The sequence below is a fragment of the Oculina patagonica genome, chromosome 3, assembly GCF_052425735.1.
Source record: "Oculina patagonica isolate OP01 chromosome 3, crgOcupat, whole genome shotgun sequence".
NCBI lineage: Eukaryota > Metazoa > Cnidaria > Anthozoa > Scleractinia > Oculinidae > Oculina > Oculina patagonica.
The window spans coordinates 15,412,994-15,433,852 of record NC_135760.1 but is presented as its reverse complement, the minus strand read 5'-3'; the positions used below and the strand labels follow the sequence as shown (position 1 = coordinate 15,433,852).

Genomic DNA, 20,859 nt, shown 5'->3' with positions numbered 1-20,859 from the left:
ACACAACAATGGAAGAACCAACGTTGAAGGTTCTCTTTTCCACGGGATTCAAAAGGGAAGCGACGGAAACGTTACGGGCGGGAAGCGACGAGATTCCACCTATCTATGACACACACCGCCTTGTTTTCATTATTTGGTTGTGAGAATAATGGTCTGCTTCCATTCATGTTCCCAAGGGTTTTTCTTACAAAGGTGGTTTCCGAAACGAAACCCACGCACACACATCGACCGCACTTTCCTGAAACCGAGTTTTAATGAACCATTTAAAGAGGAAAAAATACCAATTATTAACAATGTTAGCTGTGGTACTTTTCTATGAGAAAAAAACCGTGGGGACGACGGGTGTGCTAAAAGCTGACAGAGTTGCAATACAACTGCTTCACAACTAAGACGTTTAAAAACAATTTATGATACCAGTTAGGGCAAACTCAACTAGAAAGGGCAAGCTTATATTTCATAAGCGATATAAAACGTAAAACATTGAGCTTTTTATTCAAGTCAAGTTTGTCGGAAGTAAAATTTCCTTCATCTTAACAATTTGCTTTATAGCACCAGAGATAACTAACATTACCTAAGAAGCCAACAAGCTCGTTCAGGTCTAGATAAATGCACTGACCAGTGTGAAACATATAGTTCCTCAAGTCCAGAGCATTTTCTTTTGGATTAAAAGCAGTCAAATTATCAGCATGATTTATGTATTTCAATGGCCCACAAAAGGGGGTGCTACATTCCCCATATAAAAAGTGTTCCTTGTGTCACATGTAGGCGTTCAATGATGAATCACACTAACGGTCCCTCACTCGATTAAGAACTTCAATATATTACATACATGTCGATGGCCAGACACACTCTTTTGTTAATTACAAAGGAAAGAAGGCATTTTCACTACCAGTCTCAACCTCGCCCCATCCCAATTTACGGGGGTGGGGAAGGGAGGGGGTGGGGGGGGAAATCGCCCAAAAGCATTTCATTTTTAAAATAAACTTTTCTCAAGAAGACAAAAAATGTCCCATTCCTGGTAGTAAATTGAACGATTTAAGCTTTTGACTGATCAGCGCAACAAAGAAAATCTACTGAGATTTAAGATTCAATATTCAAGAAAAATCGGTCATAAATATATAAATTAAAGACCCTATAAAGGCCCTGCTGCTCTCTTTTTATATTATATGCATAAAATGACGAGTAATCTTACGTTTTTTTATCTTTTTTTTTAAGAGAAAATCGGTCAGGAGAACAACAGTGTCATTATCAGTAAGCTTCTGATTGCTATAAAACAAAAGCTTCTGATTGAAGCACAAGAATTCATGAACACGCTAAAAGTTGTCCTGTCATGCTAGTTAGCAACTCCTCTACGATATCCATGGGCTCACTACTCTTCAGACAAATCTCATGATGAGGATTTTGGCTTCACAAGTTCGTTGCTCCCCTGAGAGCAGTCACAAGAATGTCTAGAGAAGTACAGGTTTCCTTGGAGCTGTGACCCATGTGGTTATTCCAGTTGTAAGCATGACCGGCATGCTGTCGGTATTCAGTCAGATTTCACTTTAGCTTGTGGAGTCGGATGAGGAGGCTCAGCTAGAGATTCAAACAAAACGTATTGATCAGAAAACAAAGTTATAACACCGCAGTACTTTGCTTCTAACATATAACAAAGATAAAGACATTTAGAGCAGTTATCTGCTTTACTACTGCAGCACTAAAGTTCTCATACAGTGGAACCTGCCTTACGGCCGCCTCGTTATTACACTCACTGTTTTTATCCCGACAAAACGGCCGTACATTTTCTTATAACAAAACCCTGTTAATGCGACAACCCCCTTAATATGGCCAACAGCCACAATCCCACTTTCTGAAACCCAATAATAAGAATACCGGTAATTAGAATTTTATAAATTTATCCTGTTAACTCGGCCACTCGAACCACTCGAAACAAATACCCATCCAGTTATGTTCATTTTTCCATCATATTGTATATGTGCTGATTGAATCTTCTTTAGTTTTTAATTACTGCATATCTGCAGTTGGGTTCCACTGTATCATTAAACAAAATAATACAGAGTAGCTATCTAGTAGTGGCCAAATAATATGAAGAACTAACATTTGTAGAAATGATATTGACAAAGTCTCAGCAGAATATAATGTATTTACCTACCTATGTGTCTTGAGACAAACTTGAGAATTTCATCCAGTATGATAACAGGGAAGGAGAAATAAAGAACAGTCATCCATTCATCCCAGTTCAAGGGAGTGATGCGGAAAATAGTCTGCAAGGAAAACAACACAAGCAATTCAATAATGATATGATAAATTCATGATAAACACACATATTCCCATTTGTCTAGCCTGGAGTACCCTGTGTTCCAGAGGTTTTTTTTTTTTTTTTTGTGGTGACAAAGAGCAGCGAAGCCGCGATCGTCGACTCTCTCGACGATCGCGGCTTCGCCGCTCTTTGTCACCAAAAAACCCCTCTGGCACCCAGGGTAGCCATGGAGTAGAACTTGAGACATCCAAGTCAAAACTCCAGGCCCCAGTTGTTCAAAGGGTGGATAACGCTATTCACCGGATAAATCGCTATGGATAACTGTCATACAAAACCTACTTTGTTTTCCACCAGATAGTGATTTATTCCGTGGATAGCGTTATCCACCCTTTAAACAACTGGGGCCAGACAATCAGGGGTCTGAGTTTGAAATGGATGTCATGATTTCAAATAGAGTTCCTGTTCCACTCTGCTTTCACCACTGTAACAACATTTACGATAACTGTCAGGGTTCTCAATAGAAATTTTAACTGCCATTGCTGTGAGGTTTTCACCCATAACAGGGAACCACCGCCTGGTTAGCTCAGTTGGTAGAGCGCCGGACTGATGTGCGGGAGGTCGTGGGTTCGAACCCCAGACCGGACCTACACTTAGGGTCTTAAAATAACTGAGGAGAATGTGCTGCCTTTGTAATTTCATCTGCAAATGGTTAGACATTCTAGTCTTCTCGGAAAAGGATGATAAACCGTAGGTCCCGTCTCCTGTACCTTCAGTCTTATAACAGGGGACGTTAAAGAACCCACACACTATTCGCAAAGAGAAGGGCATGAAGCTCCCGGTGTTGTGGTCTGGCCTTTAAAATTGTGTAGTAAATTACAGTATGTGTAAAGCGCATTTGAACATATACATATGAAAAATGCGCTATATAAATGCATTATCATTATCATTATAACTATGTGGCCAAAAAAAATGAACCTTTCTACTGCAATGCTTTTGCAACTGTAACACTGTCTTGTGACAGGTGTTATGGGTTACAGGTTCAACTGAGAACCCTGACAATGCAATAGGCATAAGCTGCCATACTTACATTGGTAATCTTGAAGTAGAGTATGACAAAATGCATGATAAATGAAGCAATAATTGCAGTGATAAGGGAAGGATTTCTCCAGGGTGGCATGACGAAAAGGCTTTGATTTTCACTCAAGCTGCAAAGCAAAGATAAAAATCATGAGTATGCATACAAGGGCACTGATCAAACTTGCTTAGCTCCTTTTTAGTGCAGAATGCACTATTGTGATGGTTTGTTGGGGCTGTCGTCCGCTAAACCCCTTAAGCCCTAAACCCCTAAAGCTCTAAACCCCTAAAGCGCTATGGTGTAAACTTTAATAGTCAATTAATTATTAATTAATTAATTAATTAATATCAATTAATTAATTATTCCTTGTGGAGGGGGTGGGGGTGGGGAGCACCTGACCGTACCCCTAGGTAAAACCTGGAGCACATCTACGTTACTTTCATATGAAGATCTCAAAGGTATATATTTGTTTCAGAAAACCCTTTGCTCTCCTTGTGGTACTACTCGACGTTCTAGGGCAACGTACTTTACTTCAAACGCATGCGCAGTTTAGTCTACGTTTTTTGCTGGAACTCTCATGAACATCGCTTGTATTGCGTGTTTGTTGTAGGATTCCTGCAGACTTCGTGGCGCCAAGTGAAAACCGACTTTCACAGCGCTTTCAAAATTAGGAATGCAAAAACTTACACCGAGATTTTCGGCGTGAAACTCCTGATAACCAGGAAACAAATATCCTAGCTTTACTGCGTTTTAAAAAACCTTTCGAAAGAGATGTTTTTTGTGTAGATTTGCTCTTTACTTTTTGAGAAACGTCTTTCGTGCGGTTTTATCCCGCAACTTAATTAAATTAAAGTGAAATAATTGGCTATATTATTGAAAGGAAGACAAATGCCATCGATTTCACCGTGAAACAAACAAAAAAAAGAGACAAATGAACAAAAGGTCACGTTATGGCATTTTCAAGGAAAACAACAAAAGTATCTTTTTACAAAAAAACAGAAGTATCGTGTTACGTTTGCAAAGATTAGCGTAACAAAAACCCAGGAAGGAATACAAGTGGTGTTTCAGCATCTAATTGCAAAAAAATAAGGAAAATAAACACAAACATAAAACTGACAATACTTTTCTTTTCCCTTTCCTTTTCTTCTTTTTTTTTTTTTTTTTTTTTTTTTTTTTTTTTTCCCGCCACTATATTATTTTTTTTTTTATTTTAAAATAAAAGGGAAGGAAAAATAAATAATTATTTTTATTATTAAAAAAAAAATTTCCTCCCCTTTTTTTTTTTTTGGGGTAAAAGGAGGATGCCCCGGGCCGCGGCCTTAGAAAAAAAAAAAAAAAAAAAAAAAAAAAAGGGGGGGGGGGGGGGGGGGGTTTTCCCCCCTCCCCCCCCCCCCCCCCCCGACACACCCCCCCCCCCCCCCCGTTTTTGCACTCTCCCCACTTTTCTCTCGCATTTATAAAACAAGAGCGCGGCCCGTCGGACAGAAAGATCGATTTCTACGACTTCACGGAAAAATAGTCTACAAAATGAAAGGTTAAAGAACTCTTAACCTCTCCACATTACATAAGAAGGGAGCTAAAAGAACATGCACCTACCTGTTCAGGGCATTGAACATTTCTATTGTGACCAGTACTGATAAGGCCATGGTCATGGGATGGAGGTCGCTAAAAATGTGGCAATCCACACCAATAAACTTTGTAGGATCTGTTGTACATTGCATGTGATGTGTCTAAAGAACAGGAAACAAAACAACTTCAGTAAAACTTAAAACTACCAGTGGCAGGGGTCAGCGAGCATCACCAGCTGGAAGAGTAGGCAGCTGTGACAATGCCAAGCTTCTTTGTCACAGGCTGATTGACAAATAATCAAGTAGCAGGCAGAACTCCGATGGTCATTGGCTTGTTCTGAAAACCATGAGTGGTCACAATAGGCCAATTCGAAATATTACTAGTAATATTCTAGGTTTGGGGGAATAAAACAAAAGAAATGATTTATTTATCCCTGAACCTCAACGTGATATCTTTTGTTTATTCCCTCAAACCTCGGAGCCAAGTAAGAATTTTAATATATATATCAGAAATAGCCTATTGTGTATGACAACAGATCTACTTACCAGCTGATAATAGGATACTTTTGGACCATTCTCGTAAAACATGAACCACCAAGCTGAGGCTGCAACTGTAGCAGCTCCAACATAGATTCCGATAGCCATGTATCTAAAGAAGAGCCAGCCACTGATAAGAGCTTGCTTAGCGCTGCGTGGAGGCTTCGTCATTATGTCTACGTCAGGAGGGTTGAAGCTGAGTGCCGTGGCAGGGGGTCCATCTGTCATCAGGTTCACCCATAGCAGCTGAACTGGGATAAGTGCTTCTGGCATTCCAAGGGCTGCAGTCAGGAAAATGCTACAAAAAAACAACAGAATGTTACAATATGTCAAATGTCATGGATGTCAACACCAGTGAACTTTGTGAGGAAAGCAGTAGTAGTCAGCTTGGCAGGTGGGTGTTTCACTTATAACAAGTGAAGGGGAATCCACATTTTCATCATTCACTGCTGCATTATCTCGTGATCCACAGATATCACAAGTGTTCTGATTGGCCAATCAAATTCTCAAAGATAGTGACTTTTGTTCCCATAAATCACACATGATCTCTACAACTTTCAGGCAACACAAAGTCTTGGGCTCTCATTCTTACTTGCATTTTGCATAACATAGTAATTTGAAAAACCTATAAAAATATGTGACAACCAGTTTGTGGCATCTCAGTACACATCACTTCACAAGGAACAACAAATGACCAGCAAACACAAAGAAAGAAATATCAATTCAGCTCAGGGACTCCATTAAGGATCATTCTAGTAAATTAAAACCATTAACCTTTTAAAACACATATGAAGTACATGTATATCCACACTAACCTGACAACTTCTCCAATATTTGAGGAAATCAAGTAGCGAATAAACTGTTTTGTGTTGTCGTAAATCGACCTGCCCTCTTCCACGGCAGCCACAATGGTTGCAAAGTTGTCATCAGCCAAAACCATTTCTGATGGCAAGTTAAGGAGCACAATGTATTGCATCTATCAATATCGTCAAATTAACAGAGCAATCAGACAGTCACTTTCTTCCCAGTAGTAATGCAGAGCAGTGTCTAGCATGAAGTCTGACAGAAATCAAAGAGATAACCTCTCTGAAAACCACAGGGCAACATGCTTATGACAAAGTCCACAATTAAGACTCCGAGAATGGATTGACTTTTGCATCACTTTGCCTTACTTCATAGTGATTATGTGTGTAATTCTTTCAGGCTTTTTTTGTGAATGTGAGGGGGAATTGACATTAATAGGTAGGTTATTAACATGTAAAAGGATACCAGAAGCAGACTTTGCAACAGCTGTTCCTGATCCCATAGCGACTCCAATCTCTGCCTTCTTTAATGCAGGAGCATCATTCACTCCATCACCTGTCATTGCCGATATTTCACCCTCAGCCTGAAGATACTCAACAATCTTACTCTTGTGTGCTGGCTCTACACGTGAAAACAATCTGGGAATAAAAAGACAGAGTTTGAGTGCATGTGGAAGAAAACAATTCAAAAAAATTTAATACTCTTCTAATGAGATCTGCTACATGGTGTACTATCACTCTGCATGAAAAGGAAATCACCTTGCATTTAAACAAGCTTCTCTCTGTTCCTCTGGAGTCAACTCATCAAATTCACGGCCTGAGAAGGATAAACCTAAGGACAAAAGAAAACTAGCTGTAAGCTAATAAAAAATAATAAAACTTCTGCCTGCTGTGTCGTGTCCTCCTCCCCTCTCCCCCCCCTCCTTCCCCCCCCCCCTCCCCCGCTACATGTATGACTACCTGATTTGATATAAATGACTCATTGTTCAAAATTTACTACAATACCTGTTGGGTCCTCATGAGGTCCAAAAATACCAATTCTTCTGCAGATAGCTTCAGCAGTTGCCTAAACAATAAGGACAGTGATGTTAACTAAGATGACTTCCTATGAATTCTCACCTCTCTTGATCTGCAGCAGAACAAACTTTAAAACCATAAAGGAAAAACATCAATTTGAGCAACTATTGTGGCCCTTACACACCTTGTTATCACCAGTAATGACAATAACCCTGATGCCAGCCTCACAGCATTTCTTAATTGAGTCTTTCACTTCTAGTCTAGGAGGATCTAACATGCCTGCTACACCCACGAATGTCATGTTGCTCTGTAATTGAATAAAGTTTCTGATCAGTCACAAAGAAGCACACCTTACACCACAAAAAAATGGCCCAGCACATCTTAAATAAATAAAATTGACATTATTTACAAGGGTTGCACTTAATACTCTTGCGACCAACAAATCTGTGGCCCTTGGATTCCCGATTGAATTGGAATTTCGAAGTGTTGGTTTTTGTGTAGGGAGGAATACCAGAGAACCCAAAGAAAAACCCTCAGAGCAAGGGCGAGAACCAACATCAAACTCAACCCACATATGGCTCCAGGTCTGGAAGGTGAGCCCGGGCCACATTGGTGTGAGGCGAGTGCTCTCACCACTGCGCCATTCCTGCTCCCCTGTGTTGCCTTTTGAAGCACGCAAAACCTGTTATTCACTAGACTGGCATATAAAAAAAAAATTATAATGCTAACACAAACAAGACTGTGAACTTTGTGAGGAAAGCAGTAGTAGTCAGCATGGCAGGTGGGTGTTTCACTTATAACAAGTGAAGGGGAATCCACATTTTCATCATTCACTACTGCATTATCTCGTGATCCACAGAGTTCTGAACTAACTTAAAAAAAAAAAGAGACAAGTACACACCTCATATTCTGCAAACGTTTCAGCCTTCTCAAGATCCATTTTGCTGGGTGGGATAGGCTCGTCAACTGTTGCCAGAGCAAGGCATCGGAGTGTGTCTGCCCCTAAAGCAGCAAGTTAATCAAAGGTAAATAGCATGTTTTAGAAGGTGTAAAGTAGCTGGCTTTCTCAGTATTCTCGTAACCAAAAAAAACTCAAACAAATGTTCACTGGATCAGAAATACCAAAACTGTAATCTTTGAAAAAGTTCTCAGGTGAAACACGGAAAACATCATTTCCAGTGAGCCCTCAGCATACACACATACACAATACACACTAGTTAGCTAAGATCTCAAACTGCCCTTGCCCAACCAGTACAAACCTGTTCCATAGGTTTTAACAAGCTCCAGAATTTGCTGTTTGGTTTTTGGTGTCAGTGGTTGCTTCTTGTTACCAACTCTGATAAAGTTACATCTCTCAATAATGCCTTCAGGAGCACCCTATCAGGGAAAAAAAAGTCAAAAATTAACCTTGAGCAAGATAATGGCTGTTGCAAGTGCTACCTGTGTTACAGAACACATAAATGCTAGGAATAAGACCTTTACTTGTTCTTACCTTGACAAACATCTTGGGATTCCTTTCATGGACAGAGTTTGGTCCATCAATCCTGGGAGTGCAATACACACTCATGGACTTTCTGTCACGGGAGAACTCCAGTGTAAATTCCTGCAACCACAAACAGCAAAATACAACTGAAGAATAAAAACATCCCAGAGAAGGATGAAAGTTTATAGCTCAGTAAATATGTTTATGAAAAATTCAAGAACGTAATAGCAACAACCCAGGGATGTAGCTAAGAAAAGACTAAGCCGGCTCATCAACAAGCCCAGCTGGCTTTTCTGGCCTAGGCAGCTCTAAAAGTTTACCCAAGTCTTTGTTTTCATGTGAAATTTTATCCATATTTAAATTCTCTTTCAGCTGATGAAATAACCCGGCAGCCAGCCCTTAGCGACATCCCTGACAACCAAGTGTCAGATATGGTTGCCTGTTAACAGCACAGAGTTTCCAATGTTACACTTTACTATCAATGTCATAGGCATGCAAAAATTAAATATTGCAGTATATTGTTGACCAAAATTGAATTATGCATAGAGTTATAGTAATCATTGTAGCTGAAAGCGGGGCTCTTGGGATAATTGGGGGGGGCCCAAAGGCTCTTATATAAAGAAACCGGGGTGTCCCGCTCTTAAAAGATTTTATGATAGAAAAAATACCTAAGTCGCCCAAAGGAAAAATAAGTCACCTCTGGCACCTGGGCCCTGCTATAACACAGCCCTGTGATGTCGAGAGTATAAAAAACTTAGACAGTAGGAGTAATTACCTTGTCAAAGTGAGACTTAATGACTTCATTACAAGCATGTGCCAGTTCAGCTTTTGACTTTCCAGCCAGATTTGTTCCAAACACATTGAGCTTCTCCACTAAAACTGTTAGTGCAGTTTCTGTAGATTCACCAACTTTTTCATAGGCATCTCTTACCTAATTACCAACACAACTTGTAAGATTAGTCTGCTATTGTGAATGAGATATACTGCAGAATGGAGGGAGCCAACTTTCAAAAGTAGCAAATACAGGATTCCTTAGCCACTTGATTAAATGGTATGCTAAACAAATCTTTCACTGGATCAGTTGACAAACGTCATAATCAAAGATAGTCTCAGGTGAAACACGGAAGTAACATCATTTCCAGTGACCACAGATAAGAGAGATGGCAAGTGCTAAAAACCTCATACTAGAAGGTTATGGCAAGGTTATGTTCACTTAACATAAACAAAAAGTTATCTAAGTATATAACTTACTGTATTGTAATCTACACTGGAGTCATTACACATGGCACAAATTGTGGCAAACTCTGGGAGTGCCTCAAAGTCTTTAGGATCCACCTTCTTTCCACTCACAGTGCTGGAATAAATAGTTTAAGAACAAAATGAGTCCATAAGACTTTATTACAAATTACAAATAAGACTAAATTCATTTAAGGACTGGGTTATGCTCTGTTGGATAATTATTGTTACAACAAAACCTTAGAAGCTTGGAAGCCACAGAAGGGTCAAGAGTGAATCAGATCGCAAAGTATTTTGAAATAGCAAATCATTTGAATTCATAAAGCAGAATGTCTTAAAATGTATACTTACATGTCACCAGAAGGTGTATAGGTTGTTCCTTCTACTTCAAATTCGTGGAATGTTGCATGATCCCTCCTTACATCGCTCAGAATGAAGAACTAAATAACAACATAAAAAATTAATATGCAAAATATATTAAGGTCACAAGTAGCATATTTACTGTTACTTTAAATGTTTTCATGCACCCAACACTAAAAAAGGCCCAAGCACATGGTGTTACATGGCACACAACAAAATTACATTGTCCACCCCTGATTCTACTCATCAATCTTCTTTAGAGCTGTTGCTTGCAACACTTTGCACAGTTATTCCAAGGGTAGACACAGTGCAACTTTCAAATTGCATGCCACATTGCTTGCAATGTGTCTAGGCCTTAAAGTTCATAAATCAGTCAATGTCTTTTCTTAGGCCTTTAAGTTCACAGAATTTAATTAAAATTTAAATCGGTCAATATTTTTTGCTTGTTTGCTCCAAATCAGACAATGCAATCACATGACAATCGGGGCTTAATTTTACCATGATTATCTTTGTTAGAAAAGTGGTCAAAAGGGAAGATTATGGGAATGGTTATATCTTATTTCTAAAAAAAAAATTAGTAAAATCACTGAACAAACAAGATGGTTAGTGAAGAATGTCACAAAAAACTTCTTATTTCATTACCTTATGGACAGACATTTGATTTGTTGTCAGTGTCCCTGTCTTGTCTGAACAAATGACCGATGTACAACCAAGTGTCTCCACAGAAGGAAGACTGCGAACAATGGCATTTTTCTTGGCCATTCTATGCGTACCTAAAACAAAACAGCAACAAAATGTCATAATATGCCAACTGACAACAGATTATTGATCACTTTACAAGAACTGTACAAAAAATATTAAAATTTATTTCAAGTAAAATGCTACAACCAAGTCATGTACACTCGGTTGATAAGATATGCTCTCGTGAAGAGTCATTATCAAAAACCAAGACTTGGAAATCTACAAAAAGCCTGATTCTTACCGAGTGCAAGGCAAGTAGTTATAACAGCTGGAAGACCTTCAGGAATTGCTGCGACAGCTAATGCAACAGCAATCTTGAAGTAATAGATGGCTCCCTAGAAAAATAAGGCAAATACAAACAAGTTAGAATACATGATCTTCCTTTACAAGAAGACAACTGCACTCTGAAAACACTAAAAAATATATAACAAATATATAATGCGAGTTTTAGAATATCCACTCCTACCCCATGGAAGGTCATTGGAAATTCTGAGGGGGTGGGGGGTCTCAAAAGCCAAAATTTTTAAAGGAAAGTGTAAGGATTAACTGGAATTTCAAGAGAGGTGGAGGGATTCAAATCAAAAAACCCTTTCAGTTTCTTTTAACTGCAAAAGAGTTTAAATAAACTATTAACTAACTATTAAGGGAGGGGTATGGATATACTGGATATACTCTGAAACAACACAATCAACGGAGATGTTACAGTTCAGGGACCTGAAAATTTAAGTACAATAGACCTTATCTTATAGCATTGTAGTTAGCTATGTACTCCAAAAATTACTTACTTTTATCCAAGAGCCCCCGTGGACTGGATCATTGAAGTGGCCGATATTGATTGCCCATACTGCAATACAAATAACTGTAATTACCTTTGTTGGATGAGAGAAAAAAGGAGAAAACACTGGTGTTACAAGCAGTTTAAGTGCAACATCTACTAATTTAATTAACCTTTCCCTAGCATCTTCCACCATACTGAAAATGAGCAAACATTTTACAATTATCCTGCGAAATTGCGCGGAATATCGCCTGATACTTAGCCGACGAGGCCGTAGACCGAGTTGGCTAAAATCAGACGTTATTCAGCAAGATTGAGCAGGATAATTGTTTTATTATTCAACAAATTGTCAACAAAACACATTTTGCACATAAAAAACTGTAATTAAGCAAGATTTCGGATGAATCTTCGCAACCTACAAATATCGCAGGATATCTGTTATGTACGGATGACAGATATCGTTAACATTTTGACCATATATGGGCAGTGCGCGCATCTGTTGAATAATAAGATGTGATATTTAATTGCTAGTCAATTTCTGGTCCTCAAAATACCCGAGTTTGACTGACCAAACTTTGACTGTGAAAGTGCTGCAATTTTTGGAAGAGTTTTACAAACAAAATGTAAGTTAGAAGAAACATTCAACATACAACATTGCATTTCTTAGCACGTGACAGTCCTCTGATCTTTTCAGTTTTCAGACTATTTTAGAAATAAAAATTTAACAGAATCTGACATCAAACTCTAACATAACACCACGTTTACTGCCACATGTTCTAATGAAACTGGATACCAGGAAAAAGGCATATTTAGCAAGATTAATTTAATTTTTTTAAGTGACAAGTCAACCTATAAAAAACAGCATTGCAGCTTCCCAAGATTTAAAATAGACATGGAGAAAGTACCTTAGACAACTGCTGAGCAAACTCGTCAAGTTTTTGTTGTAATGGTGTTCTTTCTTCATCGTTATCGAGCATTTCATCTCGGATCTTACCTGCAAATTAACCAACAATATTTTACAATGCTGGCCTACATGTACACACCTTCATTAATAAATTTAGTAATAAACATCCAAATTTCAAAGTGCTAAACAGAAAGACAGATCAAAATCCGCCAATCACAGCCCACAAGCATGACCTTCTGAACTTGTGGGTTTATTTGCATGAAACCAACACCAGTATGCATCAGTTTTGATGCCCATTTCAAACAGCACATCAAAAGATGGATATAGAAAGATAGCTATGCATGTAACACTGACAGCGGGTATAACAGTAAGAGCATTTGTTAATATCTCAGTCATATGCAAAAACTTTGTTGCACCACAATCTGCTTACCAATTTGCGTGTTGAGGCCAGTACCAATGACCACACCTGATGCCTTTCCTGATGCAATATTTGTACCCTAATAACAACAATAACAAGTAGAAGTCAACAAGGTTCTCATGCTAGAAACAAAAAAGGTTACAATCAAAACAGCTCACGTGAGCATTGAAATATTCACTTCAAGAATGGAATATCGAAGTGAAGAAAAAAAACCAAATTTTCATTAATAAATTCACCCTAGGGAAGAAGGCTTGAGCTATTTCGACTGTAAAAGATTAAAAGCCCAACTTACCGAAAACAACATATTAATCTTGTCTTGATTGACAGCTTTAGGATCTGGAATGGGTTCCGTGTGTTTGATCATACTGATACTTTCACCTGTCGTAAAAAAACCCACACACTAGCATTGAGTCATTTACATTAACTTTATCTTAGGTGTCAAAGCACTTTATCTTTTTCACAGCAATATCCGTTATTGCTCAAGGCTCTAGAAGAAAAAACATCAGAAACATCAACATGCAGCCCTACCTGTTAGAATTGATTGATCCACTCTTAGAGTAGTAGATTTTATTGAGGTTATCCGAATATCGGCTGGAACTTTATCACCAACTATAAAAAAAGATCAAATCTAAACTAGTTGTACCTATCGGTAAGTGCCAACGAGCGAAATACTCATGTTTGTTTATAAGAACAGATATTGAATGGTTTTTGATAGAACTATATTTGAAATGACCAAAATATGGTAAATCGTATTTAGGTAACATGCTAAAAAAGTGCTATACTGGTGTTCATAAATGACACAGGCTTGATAGCCTGCGTAGCAGGCGCCGTAGTTTCCAGCGCGCGTATTCTCGCGATCGCGCACTCTTTTAAACACACTAAAAAACGTACACAGATGTCTGCAACGCAGGCTACGGGATTGACAGTTTGATAACTCTTGACAAATCTTTAAATTCTTTTCAAAGTTAAAATGTCACAAAATGTAGGCAATAAATGAGGTTTAATCACTGTTTTGTAAATACAACACGCGATGGTTAAAATGTTTCCGTTCACAAAAGGGATAGTTGCATTTTAAGAACTTCTTATAAATCAAATCCCAAAATCAAAACTGCTAAGATGCTTTTTTAAAAATAATTTTCAGTAATCAGAGACAGTAATGCATGGGTTAGATTTCAGTCTCGCATGCGAAGTGTCATGTTCAGTTACGCAAAACTTGAAAAATTTGAACAGAAAATAAAACTTGAACGGTCAAGGATTATTTGGAGACAAAATTTTTATTCAAGTTAACATTACATTTGCCGTTAGAAGCAAAAAACTTTTGACTTTCTTGTGTGTATGACATGCAGTAATTTTAGTGAGCGTCGCTTTGTATTGATGTTATTCCTACGCGGAGCGAAAATGCGTGCCAAATAAAATATAAACAGTATTTGATTTGGAATAAATCATCGCTCAAACAACTACAATAAACACAATCAACACTAAAAGGAAGCATTTACCCGACTTCAGCATTCTCATAAGTCAAGAAAACTCTATTTGAAGTCAACAGTCCGCTTTTGATTTTCATGTCTCTCTTCGATCGTAAATCAAAGGACTCCAAAGTCGAAAGATTATTTCATCACTTTAAAGACCTTGATGTTCGTTTTTTCGGTGGTCGAATATTTTGCAGGGTATTCTCTTTCAATTTATAATTCCCTAAGAGTGTATTTATCGGTAAAGGGATGAATGACCACATTGAAAATTTTAACAGCGAGCCGCGTGGACGCCATTTTGGTCATTTGCTCTCTAGCAAGGAGTGAGAGACTGGGAACCAGTTGGGAAGAACAATACAACCCAAATATGGGGTTTACTTACACCCAAATATGGTCAAAAAAAGAGTCCCTTACGCAGAACTTAAGATTTTCTCTGCCTATACACTCATACGCACGGCTCTATGATTCTGCCGCCTCGACAGCCTCACCTCTTGGCTCGGCTGTCTCGTTGGCAATAAATATTGCATTGCAGAGAGATGTTAATTTGGTTATTGTTAGCGTCAACAACACTAAATATTGCAATTCTACATGTACAAGCCCATTTCATCTGGCGATGAATGTTCTGATCTATATGGGTATTTGTTGCAATCACCAACTAAAATAAAACTGCCAGAGGTACCCATTTGTACACCAGGGAGGAGAGAGGCATTGTGGCAGTCAAGTGTCTTTCCCAAGAACACAACGCAGCGTCCCAGCCAGGGTTCAAACCTGGGCCGTTCAACTTGGAGTCAAGTGTGCTTACCATTAGGGCACCATGCCTCCCACTGTTATAAGCAGATGCTATGTTTTGAAGCTTATTTCTTACAGGTAGTTCGATGTTCATTTTCACAAGCAACTCATGACTATTTGGGTACAATAAAAGTCATGTCTAAAATGCCATACGATGTACATGTCATAAAACTTTTTGATCTAAACTGGTTATTGTACAAAGCTGTTCTGGTGAAAATGTAAGCAACACTGATGATGTCTGCATTCATCTTTGCTTTGGAGGTACAGCTGGGTATTCAGAAACTTAACAGCTTCACTGAGGATGATTCACAAATGGCACTAAAACTAAAATTTTAGCTGCCTTTCTTGAGTTTTGGACAAAAAAATAAGTCTTAAGAGTTGCCGAGTCATAAGATTAGAAATAATTAAGGAACTGATGAAATGTAGCATTTCTTTGAAGCAACTTTTGGTCATAATTTGGTCACCATGTTGCTGCAGCAAAGCTGTACACGATGTGCTCTAATTTTCTACACATTTGTCTTCATAGACAAGGTTAAAATACTCTAGTAAATCTTGATCTGGTTGTTTAAACTTTATCCCTGTTTAACGAACTCTCAATGGGACTTGAAAAAAACTTGAATTCCAGTTTGCCCTTCGGAAAAGAAGCTCGTTCACAATTTATTTTTCACTTCGACCAGTGCTAAAACAAATTATGTCACATCTGTGAGCATCTACCAGCCCAGAAGCTTGTTCTCTACTAACAGGCGCAACTTTTATTGCACCTTTAAACCACATTCAATAAAACAACTTTGGTTACTGTGGTTTCTTTGTTATTAAAATATTCACAACTGATAAGAACAGTGAAATAAAGATCAAAGACACAGCTGCATCCAAAAAATACCCAAACAAAACAATGTCAAAGAAATTGATATTTGATGCAATACTAATCTTGAATTTTATTGTCTCTTATAAAGAAATTTTTGGGTATGCAATTCACAACTGTCTTAAGAATTTTTTTTTTGGTTATCACATAGACATTTAACTTTATCAGCATAGTGTTTTCTTGGTATGATTTAAAAGCCAATCTGGGTTTAGCTACAAATTATAGTGGTCTGTCTGCATTTTGTAATAAAAGAAAATTAAAAGCTTTTTTTCAAAAGAGCTTAGGCTTGGAATTCGTTATAATTTTGTGAAGCTTTTTTTATTAAAAAAGAAGTTGAGCCACAGGGGATTTGCTACCATAAAAAGCTCATTTGAGAGATGCACTAGAAAACAAGGGACACCTTGTCAAAAGCTGGTATCATATTATTGTGATCACTGCATAAAGAATGTTTTTGTTGGGTCACAGAAATGCAGGGCATGACAATTTTCAAAGTCTTTGTTCTTCCAAAGAAAAAAATTTACCATTTTCACTGTTTTAAAACAAGCTAACACCTACCCTGGGGGTATATTTAATTGCTCTTACATGCTGTCAAAATCACAATTTTTTAAAAAAGCAAATAAATACAGGCCAAACCATAGCTAGATTTACTTCATTCTACAAAATGTTCTCTGGTAATGCTGAAAAACTAAGCCTAGATGCAAAAAAATTACCATGATGTATGAATTGTGTTCAGAATTGCAAACAGTGAATTTATTACTGTCGTTAGAGTGGGCTTCAGTGAAAATACTTCAGAAGGATGATATCAACCTAGGAATTTTGTATTCAAATAAACTCAATAGCTGAACTATGCAATCTACAGTCCAAAATCACTTAGGGTTTGACACCCACGAAAGATTTTCTAATTTGGTTTTCTTTAACCAATGGTTAAGTTTTAACAGTAATAAGACAACTTAATTAACAAGGCCCAAGCTAGACAGAAAGAGATTTAAGCCTTGAAAAATTATTTATGCAAATTGTTACAAACTGGATGCACTTTAGGATTAAGGCTTTTATGCATCTTTGAGTTAAGAATCAAGAAAACAAAATCACAATATCAATTTTACACTCCCTTTACCGACAATTAATCTTTTGCTGGATTTAAACTTTGGTAGTTTAGGATTAAATTGCTTTCCTAAAAGATAAGAGAGCAAACAGGTAGAAACCTAAGTTTCCCTTTCTAATATTCGTAGTGTTTGCTAAAGGCGAGATTAAATGAGATTCGATTTTCTTTAGAGTGGGTGTAAACAACTTTGCCGAAGTCAACAGCAAAAAGTTTTTGCTGCAGAGAGGAGCTGTCTCCAAGCGAGCGTGAAATAACATAAGAATTGCATAATCCATTGAATCACTTTACCGGCGACTTCAACAATGTCTCCCGGAACCAATTCCTTTGCTTTTATTCTCTGAATTCCTGGTTTGTTTTGCCTTAACACTTTTGCTACTTCTGGTTCATATTCTTTTAAAGCTTCGATTGCGCTTTCGGCGTTTCTTTCCTGAAAAAAAAATTAAAAAAAAAATTAATAAAGAAGTAACGCCGTCAATTTATTGTCACATATGAAAACCAGCATGGCTGGAAAATGTCGAAAGCGACCGCACTTGTACTCACTTGCCAGACACCTATGATGGCGTTTATTATCAGGATAACAAGAATTACGAATGGTTCTACGAATGCTGTGGTTCTATCTTCTCCTTCTTCGAACAACGCGAGTACCTGGACAAGGAAAAATTCAAGCATGGCAAATCAGAAATCGTGGCATTGATCAACCGATCGCATACAGCTCATCAATTTTATTGTAACAGAAATACGAGTGTATTTGTAAAGAGTAAATAGACTCACGAAAGAAATCACTGCTGCTGCCAGAAGAATCTTTATAAGTAAATCATCGAACTGTTCCAGTACAAGCTTCCATAGTGGCTTGCCTGAAAAATTCAATTACAAAATCGATGAGTCGAGAAGAGAAACAGCTGATTTCTTGAACGTACAAGCTGGGTCAAAAACTCGACATGAAAAATAAACATATTACTTTGCGATTTTAACGAGAAACATACCTTCCTCCGCTGGCAGTTCTGTCGTTTCATAGCATGACAAGATACAATAGAAAGATATAAATTAGCACTCAGCTAAACATCTTACAACTAGCCGAAGATTAGGGCCATAAGTCTCTCAGATGGTAGTGCATGATAGAATAAAATCATACAAAAGCTATCATATCTTTGGATAAATATCATCAACGAGACGTAAAAAGGCGTTAAATCGTTACAGCTGAGCAATATCTCGCTTACCGTTGGGTCCGTATTTTTGTTGAGCTATTGAGAGTTCCTCTAAACTCAAGCCTTTCGTTTCGCTCACAGAGAAACGATCCAAGACTTCGGACGCCGGTAACGTGTGAGCAAGCTCCATTGTGACAACAAGGAAAACCTTGTAGAATATCTACTTTTTATGTTTGCAAACGAGAGTCAAACTACTAATGGTCCTTTCTAAGTTGAGGGTTCAAGCCTAACACATTCCAGATTAAATTTCCCGTAAAACTACAGATGGAGTTGAGAAATTTTCAGCGCATCTTTCTGCCGACTCTTCATGAATCAGTTGAACGTCCACGCGGACTGGACGCGGCTCAAGGTTATTGGTTAAAAATGTGTCACGTGATGCACCCTGCAAAGCAAAATGCTGACTGTACTTCCGATCGATTCCAGCATTTTCCAAGTCGATCGTCATTCAAACTCACTAGCCGACGTGGCGTAACCGAATACCGAATTGACTAGAGGTCTTTTCTTCAGTATTAGGTAGAAGTTGTGTAAAGGTTGCAGTTTCTGATAACGCTTGTAATTTTACCAGCCGATCGAGACCTGGGTACGAAACCTAGTACACTTCCGGTAATTCCCAGTCTTCTGTGGGCAATGTGGTTTTGGTATAAATTTCCTCAACCGTTTTTGTGGTTACCAAGGTAACCATAATGCTACCATCTGTGTAAGTAAGGAAGACTTTCCGAAGCATGAAGTAAGACCGAAAGCGTACCGAAAGGGCATGAGGATTTCTCAAGTTCTCTTGGTAGCTTTTTACGATTACAATACTATTCTTTAGAAGGATATATGAGTTACGGTGATGAATTGTTAGGATATAGTTAAATATGAGGCTCTCAATGGCCACTTTTTCGGCAGTCCAGTACTATACACACAGTATTGTCAGCGTTCTTCTTCATTTTTGCAGAAATTGAAAACAAAATCATGTAAATTATGATCCTGATTCTGATCACTTTCACGTGTTCATCTTCAACTGCACATAGGTAATGCAATTTACCGCGAAAGTAAACATAACACAGCTACAGTATTCATGTTTGCTCAAAAAGTTGATCCTACTTTACAAATAATTAGTGGAGAACACACACGTTTTTTATTTAGAAAGATACTGATAAACAGGCTACATGTTAAATATATCACACATTTTGATTCAGAAAAGGAAAAGATGATTTTATGCAAAATGTATTTCAAATTCTTTGCTTGCAGCAAGTACTGGTAACAGTAGCTGGCACAATGCTGAAGAGAAGCTTGTAAAAGGTACCCTAATCAGATGTCACTAAGCTTACATGTACATATATCATGAACAAGCAATTAATTTCTTTACCTCAGTCCTCATTTATTTTTTTTTAAAACCAAACTTGAAAGTCTCGGGTGTGGCTAAGGGCCTGTTTACAAGCAGGCGGGTAACCCTAGCACATAGGGTTACCCTAGCACCTAGGGTTAAAAGATAGCCCGGGTTTATAAGCAAAATTCGCAGGTAGGGTAACCCTACTTACCCGGGTCAACTTACACCGGTTACGCTTCAGTTAACCTTGTAAAAATTAATTTTGTCGTTAGAAACTGTTATTCGAAAATAATTCCGTTCCAGTGCAAAAATACGACAAATTGTGAATGAACACGATGTTTCTTGGTCACAATTCACTGTTTTTGTCGGTATTTTTAAACATATTTATCTTTTTGGAGCCAAAATAAAGTTGTCCCGGGTAGGCGAGTTATCCCTAGTAGAGCGTTTACAAGGCGCTACGGTTACCCTAGTAGCTAGGGTAACCCTAGCACTCAGCTAGGGTTACCCTAGGTGCTAGGGTAACCCTAGCGCCTTGTAAACACGTCGATGAAAAAAAAGAAGAAATGTGGGAGCGCTAGGGTAACCCTAAGTGCTAGGGTAACCCTATGTGCTAGGGTTACCCGCCTGCTTGTAAACAGGCCCTTATACACAACTTTTTACAGTACAAAAAATAAGTCAATTGAAGGAGCTAGCGAAAAAAAAAACCACATCGAATTTCGGCTAAATTTAAAATTGTCACAAACAGCTCCAGATTTCGCATGCAAGTTTGTTTACGTGTGCTAAACACTGTCCTGTGTTTTATTTCACTGGTCTTTCTTTCGTTTTTGAAAAATAACACATGCAAAAAGACAAGGTTTTTGCTGGCCTGCCGTCTATTTGACTTTTCTTTCACAAACGATAAACAAAGGAAACCTTTTGTTCCTCAAAACAATGAGGCCAGCTA

At 38.1% G+C, this 20,859-nt stretch overlaps 1 protein-coding gene and 2 non-coding genes across 3 annotated transcripts; 1 reads left to right on the top strand and 2 right to left on the bottom strand.

The window, feature by feature from the left end:
• Positions 1–466: 466 nt before the first annotated feature.
• On the bottom strand, positions 467–18,939 carry LOC144646918 (sarcoplasmic/endoplasmic reticulum calcium ATPase 2-like). The gene is made up of 28 exons (XM_078506625.1): positions 18,617–18,939; positions 18,383–18,400; positions 18,171–18,253; positions 17,940–18,044; positions 17,688–17,826; positions 13,706–13,786; positions 13,470–13,555; positions 13,190–13,256; positions 12,761–12,849; positions 11,866–11,949; positions 11,322–11,415; positions 10,982–11,112; positions 10,331–10,419; positions 9,995–10,097; positions 9,519–9,674; positions 8,753–8,863; positions 8,520–8,637; positions 8,162–8,262; positions 7,445–7,567; positions 7,249–7,309; positions 7,003–7,075; positions 6,710–6,882; positions 6,256–6,382; positions 5,450–5,738; positions 4,932–5,065; positions 3,348–3,465; positions 2,153–2,264; positions 467–1,575 (listed from the first exon to the last, which is right to left on the bottom strand). Exons 1-28 carry the CDS (start codon positions 18,732–18,734, stop codon positions 1,529–1,531), a joined length of 3,030 nt encoding a protein of 1,009 aa, XP_078362751.1. The 5' UTR covers positions 18,735–18,939; the 3' UTR covers positions 467–1,528.
• Trnai-gau (transfer RNA isoleucine (anticodon GAU)) lies at positions 2,833–2,905 on the top strand. Its single transcript has one exon. It is a non-coding gene; the product is annotated as a tRNA-Ile (tRNA).
• Positions 18,492–18,572, bottom strand: LOC144647624 (small nucleolar RNA Z195/SNORD33/SNORD32 family). Its single transcript, XR_013569613.1, has one exon. It is a non-coding gene; the product is annotated as a small nucleolar RNA Z195/SNORD33/SNORD32 family (small nucleolar RNA).
• Positions 18,940–20,859: the final 1,920 nt, after the last annotated feature.

What these genes read in the sequence shown, in the direction of transcription:
- LOC144646918 (XM_078506625.1), bottom strand. Translation starts at nt 18,734, where the DNA reads ATGGAGCTTGCTCACACGTTACCGGCGTCCGAAGTCTTGGATCGTTTC. An exon ending in ATCCCAAGATGTTTGTCAAG is followed by an intron (nt 8,638 to 8,752) that starts GTAAGAACAAGT and finishes TTTCCCTGATAG; the next exon opens with GGTGCTCCTGAAGGCATTAT. An exon ending in TGTTGCAAAGTCTGCTTCTG is followed by an intron (nt 6,383 to 6,709) that starts GTATCCTTTTAC and finishes ACTTGCCATCAG; the next exon opens with AAATGGTTTTGGCTGATGAC.